The sequence below is a fragment of the Myotis myotis genome, unplaced genomic scaffold (assembly GCF_014108235.1).
Source record: "Myotis myotis isolate mMyoMyo1 unplaced genomic scaffold, mMyoMyo1.p scaffold_m19_p_56, whole genome shotgun sequence".
Classification (NCBI taxonomy): Eukaryota; Metazoa; Chordata; class Mammalia; order Chiroptera; family Vespertilionidae; genus Myotis; species Myotis myotis.
In genome coordinates this window covers 130,267-137,018 of record NW_023416364.1, presented here as the reverse complement: position 1 = coordinate 137,018, position 6,752 = coordinate 130,267, and the positions used below count along the sequence as shown (strand labels likewise).

General features: G+C 56.2%; 1 protein-coding gene across 3 annotated transcripts; it reads left to right on the top strand.

The window, feature by feature from the left end:
* Positions 1-2,635: 2,635 nt before the first annotated feature.
* On the top strand, positions 2,636-6,594 carry EMP3 (epithelial membrane protein 3). 3 transcript variants are annotated; one of them, XM_036311560.1, is made up of 5 exons: positions 2,636-2,912; positions 3,787-3,879; positions 4,117-4,219; positions 5,396-5,536; positions 6,104-6,324. In XM_036311560.1, exons 2-5 carry the CDS (start codon positions 3,802-3,804, stop codon positions 6,181-6,183), a joined length of 402 nt encoding a protein of 133 aa, XP_036167453.1. In that variant the 5' UTR covers positions 2,636-2,912; positions 3,787-3,801; the 3' UTR covers positions 6,184-6,324. The 3 variants fall into 3 exon arrangements, with proteins under 3 accessions (XP_036167453.1, XP_036167451.1, XP_036167452.1); XM_036311558.1 differs by lacking the exon at positions 6,104-6,324 and adding an exon at positions 6,342-6,594 and having other exon boundaries at positions 2,651-2,912; XM_036311559.1 differs by lacking the exons at positions 2,636-2,912; positions 6,104-6,324 and adding exons at positions 3,144-3,200; positions 6,342-6,594.
* Positions 6,595-6,752: the final 158 nt, after the last annotated feature.

Here is a 6,752-nt window from a genome sequence, read left to right as displayed (position 1 = left end):
CCTCCCCAGAGCGGGCTGGCAGTGGGCGAAGCGCCCTGCAAGCTGGGTGTGCCTGAAGCCTGCGGTTTCCTGTGGGAGGAAGCGGCTCGCGGGCACTCAGCTCAGCTCGCAGCGTTGGAGGCCCAGGAAGGGGAGATCCCTCCACCGCTCTCAGATCCTCTGACTCTTCCCCTTGCACAGGGCCCTAACACGGGGGACCCCCTGAACAGCCCCTGGATACCAAGTACCATGCTGATACCATTCAGGGAACTTGATTCAGAGTCGTACCCCGCTATTCTCCACCTCCCCCGCTCAAATTTCCGTCTCCCTAACCCCTGGTCCCTGGACTCCTCCCCAGACCTGTGGTCCAGCCCCTTGGCCCCCTTTGCCTGCACTCCCTGAAAAGCATGTGACCCTCTAGCTCCCAGTGTTTCCCTTAGTGACCCAGACTTTCTAACTTGCTTGAGGTTCTGAGTTCAGACCCCCCAGTTACTCTCCTTCTGAAAGGCAGATTTAAGACTACCTACCTATTCCCTAACCCGAGGGACCCTCATTTTGTACTCCAACTTTTTCGTCTTGGGATCCAATGATGTGCCCCTTTCCCAGATTCTCAAGACCTTGATCTAAGGTCCCCCAGCACTGAATCCACTCAGGGCCCCAATACCTGGTATAACTAACACATACAACAGTGCTTACGATGTGCCAGGCACTACTCTAAAAACTACCCTATGGTGCACTCACTATTATCCCCATTTGACAGATAGAAAAACTGAGGCATAGAGAGGTTATTAGGAACTTGCCCAAAATCACAGCTAGTGAGTAAAGCATCTGGGATTTGAAGCCAGCCAGTGTGTTTCTAGAGTCTGTGCTGTACTGGTACCCCAGCTTCCAAGTCTCCCCAAGTACCCACCCAATTGCTGAACTGCCCTCAGGGAGCCCACATGACCAATCTCGCTCCCTCCCCCAGCTCTGGCCCCATCAGATACCCATTCATGCTATCGCCCAGTTTCCTTCCGATGCAGGGGCCCTAAATTTCAGTTTTCCAGCTCTCGGTTTCTTATCAGAACCCCTGTCCCTCACTATTCACCACCACCCAACTCTGCTAAGAGACCCAGCTACATTGAAACCATCCCACCCACCCAAATGCAATAATCCAAGAAATAATCCAAGAATAATAGTTAACGTTAAACGGCTGGTACTGCACTTCCTTTAAAACCTTCCCATGACTTCTCATTGCGCTTAGGATGAAAATCCAAGCTCCTCCCCTAGTCTTCAAGGGGCCTCTTTGATTTCCCTTCCTACCCTCCCTCCAGCTCCCTATATCCCAGACACACTGGCCCTTCTGTCTGCTCCCCAAACAACCTGAGTTTGTTCTCAAGAGCCTCTGCGCTTGCTCTCCGCCCAGCATTCAAATGGCTCCTGTCTTCGGGTCTCAGCTCAGATGTCGCCTCGTTGGAGAGGCCTGGCCTGATCACCCTGTTCAAAGTAGGTTCCCCTCACACTGTCCTTACCTCCGTCACTCTGTTCTGTTTCCTTCATTGTCTTTATCACGGTCTGAGATGTCTCTGGTGTAGTGATGTTTTCTCTTGATTGTCTGTCTCCCTCCCCTAGGAAGGTAAGCCCACAGTAATAGTCGGCTCACATCTGTGTGTCGTTGTTTTATTTTTCATTAACTCCTGGTTCATAATTGATATTCAATAAATGTTTGATGGAGAAAGGAACGAACGTGTTAGGTGTGTTAATGTACTGGTATCACCTTATTCGTCTAGAACACGCATCGGACTTATCATTCTCAGGATTAGTATATTGTCAGTATTATTAGTGTTCCTATTCCCACAGATGAGGAAGCTGAGGCTCAGAGAGTGGATGCAATTAGTCAAGGCCTTCCCCCACCCCCGCCCCCCAAGGCAGGAAATGGTGGTCTTAACTTCCACTCCCTGCTCCCTCCCACAGTTTCCCATCCCTGTCCCCCCCAACCATCCCCCCCCCCCCCGCCCCCATGGTGCCAAGTCCACCAGCCCTCAGCCCACTCCGCACTGCAGGAATCTGGGCTCCTCCCTCAGGCTCCCATCCCTCGGAAGTATCCAGTCCTAAGTCCCATCAAGAAAAACAGACAGCCCTGACTGGTTTGGCTCAGTGGATAGAGCGTCGGCCTGCGGACTGAGGGGTCCCGGGTTCTATTCCTGTCAAGGGCATGTACCTTGGTTGCGGGAACATCCCCAGTGGGGAGTGTGCAGGAGGCAGCTGATGGATGTTTCTCTCTCATCGATGTTTCTAACTCTCTATCCCGCTCCCTTCCTCTCTGTAAAAAATCAATAAAATATATTTTAAAAAAAGAAAAGAAAAGCAGACATCCGGTCCCAGGTCCCAGGTCCCAGGTCCCAGGTCCCAGGTCCCAGGACAAGACCCAGAGCGGAGGCCTGAGAGTCTGGCCCTCCCACCCCTGACGCCCCACCCCAGGGCCCCCGCTCCTCTCCACTCCCTCCAAGGACTCCTCATCTCAACCCTGGGAGGGAGCCCCAACAGATTCGCATGTGGGGGCAGTGGGCGGGCTCAGAGAATGAAGAACCAGTGCCTGGGCCCTCCCTCTGGCGGCAAACCTCAGCTGGGTGCGGTGCGGGTGGGTATAAAAGGGTCGGTATATATATTGAGAGGAGCAGAGGAAGGGAAACCCGGAGAGTGAGGAGAGAGAGAGGGAAAAGGTGTAGGCAGTGAGGACAGGGGAGAAAGGGCGAGAGAGAGAAAGAAAGAGAGAAAGGGTTCTAGGGTTGGAGGGGAGACGGACGGAGAGAGCCAGAGGGGAGAGCGAGGGAGGGAGGAAGGCGGCGAGGGAGGCGGGGGCCCCGAGAGGGTGGAAGGAGGCAGGCGAAGGGCGGGGCACGGAGGCCCAAGCGAGGGACAGACTCCAACTCTGACTTTTTCCGCCGCGCGGGGTAAGTTTCCAGTCCGTTATCTGGACTGGGATTCCTTTATTTACTCGGGAGTGCAGCCGTTTGGGAAGGACACCCCCATGGAGATACTTTGAATTTCGGAAATGATCTCTTAGCCCTGGGGGTGCAGATTCTGAAAGGGGTGGGGCCCAGCAAGGTTTGGGGCGGGGGGGGGGGGGGGGGTTTCCCAGCAGAGCCCTCCACCGGATAATGTCCTGCAATTTTTCCCCCAAGGATGTCCACTCTCCCCGGGGGACCCCGAGAGCGGGACTTTGCCTGAGAACACCCCAGGTCTGGGCCACCTCCGGGCCCCCTCCCCTTTCTGGGCACTGCGTGGTGCTGGTGGGAGGCTGGTTCCCTGTTCTCAGGCCTCTCTCTCTCCCCAAACACAGATCCCGTCCATTTCCCCAACGGGGTGCCCAGCAGGCACCAGTCTGGCAGCAGGGTGGGGCGGGGACCTCGTGGGCACAGCCAGGGCCTGGGGTTTCCCTGGTACTCGGAGGCTGGAGGGTGGGATGAGTCACCGATGATTCACCCGGAACCCAGAGACGGAGAGGGGTGGGGTGAGTCGAGGATGCCTGTCTCTGGGGGCAGCTTCTGCTGCGTCCGGAGGGGCTGCAACTTGAACGTTCCTAGCCCTGACCCGGGACGGGGCCCTGGGGACTCGGAGTGAAGCACAGTGCTAGTTCCGATCATTCCTGGACTCAAGAAGTCCATCCCTGGCCCTCTCCGGCCCCTGGGGGATTCAGGATTCCGGGCTCCCAGCCTCACACCCCGGAGTCTGGAACCAGCCCCTTTCTCCACGAGGATTTGGGCATCTCACCCTCCCCTGTGCCAACCTCCTGAATCCACCATCTCCTGACTTCCCCTACCCCAGGCTTCCACTGCAGCCATGTCATTCCTCCTGCTGGTGGTCTCGGCCCTGCACATCCTCATTCTCATCCTGCTTTTCGTGGCCACTCTGGACAAGGTAAGCCTGCTCTCCTGCAGACGCCGCCACACCCCTTCCTCTAAAGGCGCCCGCCCCCTTCCCCCAGCCTCTGCCTCCGATGCCGCCACCCCCACCCCCTTCCCCTTTCTGACTAAATCCACGTTTTGCCCCAGTTCAGCCCCTTCTCGGCACCACGCCCTTGTCCTAACCCTGCCCACAGGCTCCCTGGCCCCGCCCACTTTCCCATTCCCGCCCTTGTTTCTCTGCCCATACCAGTCCTGGTGGACCCTCCCCGGGAAGGAGTCCCTGAATCTCTGGTCTGACTGCACGTGGATCAGTCACAACGATACGTGGCTCTGCCGGGATGTCAGCGAGAACGGTGAGGGGTAGCGGGGGCTGGTCTGCAAAGGGGAGGGGTCACCCCAAGTCTCTTCCCCGGGACCAAGTCTCAAACGCGCCAAGGTTGGAGTGGGCAGGTCTGGCTCCCAGTGCCCAGTGAGGGGGGCCGATGTAGGGCCCCCCTATCGCTATGGTAGGGAGCAACATGCTCGTGTTCTAAAGCGGACAAGCTAAAAGCCCCCCTCCCTTATGATTCAGAGGTTTAAGAAATTGGGAGAATGTTCCCAGGATTCTGAAAAGCTCGGACTATGTTTCCAAAGTTCTAAGGACCATATTGAGTTTTTATTTATTTTTTTATGTATTTTATTGATTTTTCTCAGAGAGAAAGAGAGAAGGATAGTTAGAAACATCCATCAGCTGCCTCCTGCACACCCCCTACTGGGGATGTGCCCGCAACCCAGGTACATGCCTTTGACCGGAATCGAAGCTGGGACCTTTCAGTCCACAGGCCGACGCTCTATCCACTGAGCCAAACCGGTCAGGGCCCCATTGAGTTTTTAGAGGTGGGGCTGAATCCTTCCCAGGCTCTAACGGAGGGGGGCAGTGGCAGATGCACCTGAGTTCTAAAGGGGCAATTTGCATCTATCAAAATTTCTAAGTCAGAAGAAGGTAAAAGATGAAATGAGTTTCCCCTAAGAGTGAAGCGAGAATTTCTGTTCTCTTGACTTAGATCCAGTGTTGCACTGGAGGTAGCCAATGCGACAAGGCAAGAGCCTTCCTAATGCCGCGACCCTTTAATACAGTTCCTCATGTGGTGGTGACCCCCAACCATAACATTATTTTCGTGGCTACTTCATCACTGTAATGTTGCTACGGTTATGAATCGTCATGTAAAAATCTGATCTGCAGGATGTATTTTCATTGCTGGCGACCCACAGGTTGAGAACCCCTGGGAGTAAAGCTGTTTCTATTCCCAGTGGACATGTTTCTGTAGAAAACCCTAAAGACTCTGCAAAGCAGCTTCTAAAACTGATCGGGGGGGGGGGGGGGGTTAGCAAAGCGATAGGAATGAAGGTTGTGACTGTGTCCTTCCCACGTATCCAAGCCTGCATGGCTCTAAATTGGGGGAGGGAAGGGGGTTGTTGGAGACGAGGAGCAAGCCGTGGAGCTGGAACGCCGGGCCTCCGTGACCCCCCTCATCTCCTCCTCATTGCAGCCTGGCTGAAGGCCGTCCAGGCCCTCATGGTGCTCTCCCTCATCCTCTGCTGCCTGTCCTTCATCCTCTTCATGTTCCAACTCTACACCATGCGGCGAGGAGGGCTCTTCTATGCCACTGGCTTCTGCCAGCTGTGCACCAGTAAGCACTGGTCCCTGGGAACTGAGGGGGAGGGAGGGGGCCAATCAGGGTGCTGGGGGCCCCGAGAATGGACAACTGGTGAAAGGAGACGATTCCCAGCAGCCCGAGGACCATGTGAGGTGCCCCCCGTGGCATCGCTCTGCCCCCAGGGACTGGCAGCCTTCGGCGACTCCATGGTGGTCTGTGTCGCTGAGTCATGGGGGAGCTGGCACTTGGGGCTTCAAGGAGCCAGGGCTGAGGAAGGTGGTGGGCAGATCATTTAAATCCCCGAGATGGAGGTGGGGGGAATCAGGGATAGGTGACTGATTAATATCCCAGAACTCTGAGTCATCATAGTGGTCTTGTAACTATAATGGCAGCCAGCTGCTGTTTCTGGTGGACCTACCGTGTATCAGACACTTCAGGGAGTTTTATGTACTTTTCCATTTTTTTTAATTTTTTTTTTTTTTTACTTGAAGTGCAAAGGGCTAAATTAATCATAGTCCTCAGTTTGGGGAACATTCTCTTCCTATGTTCCCGCAAAGCCCCTCTTGTTTTATTAATGCACTCTGTGTGCTTGGCTGGTAGACCTTCAACAATATTCCTTGACTGGATGGGTGAGGAGCTATCACCGACCCATGTTTATGGATAAGGAGACGCAGAGATGAAAGCGCCCAAGGCCGGTCTGCAGCAGCCTGGTGCGCAGAGCTGGGGGAGAAACCACAACTCCCAGCAGGCAGCGGTGCTGCCCGCTTGCCCTCCGGCGGCTCCTTCGCCCCATGGGTTGCTGGGATATGCAGTCTTCTTGGTTCCCGTCTCCCCACAGGCCTGGCAGTGTTCACGGGGGCCCTGATCTACGCCATTCACGTGAACGAGATCCTGTCCAAGCACCCGCCTGGGGGCAGCTTCGGCTACTGCTTCGCCCTGGCCTGGGTGGCCTTCCCCCTCGCCCTGGCCAGCGGCATCATCTACATCCACCTTCGGAAGCGGGAGTGAGCGCTGAGCGTCGCCTTGCGGCCCTGCCCACTCCCGGCCCCTTCGCCTCGCCCGCCTCCCGAGAATAAAACCGTTTAACCGCCCGCCTTTGCTCCTTCCTTCCTCCTCCCGGGCCCGGGCTGCTCAGGCCTGAGCTCTCCTGAGCCTGGGGCAGCCCGCCCCCCGCAGTGCCGCCTTAGAACGTCCCGCTCCTGCCCCCTCGGGCCCCTCCAAACTCGGACACAGGAGCCCGAGGTCCCAA

What these genes read in the sequence shown, in the direction of transcription:
- EMP3 (XM_036311558.1), top strand. Translation starts at nt 3,802, where the DNA reads ATGTCATTCCTCCTGCTGGTGGTCTCGGCCCTGCACATCCTCATTCTC. An exon ending in TCGTGGCCACTCTGGACAAG is followed by an intron (nt 3,880 to 4,116) that starts GTAAGCCTGCTC and finishes TGCCCATACCAG; the next exon opens with TCCTGGTGGACCCTCCCCGG. An exon ending in CTTCTGCCAGCTGTGCACCA is followed by an intron (nt 5,537 to 6,341) that starts GTAAGCACTGGT and finishes GTCTCCCCACAG; the next exon opens with GCCTGGCAGTGTTCACGGGG.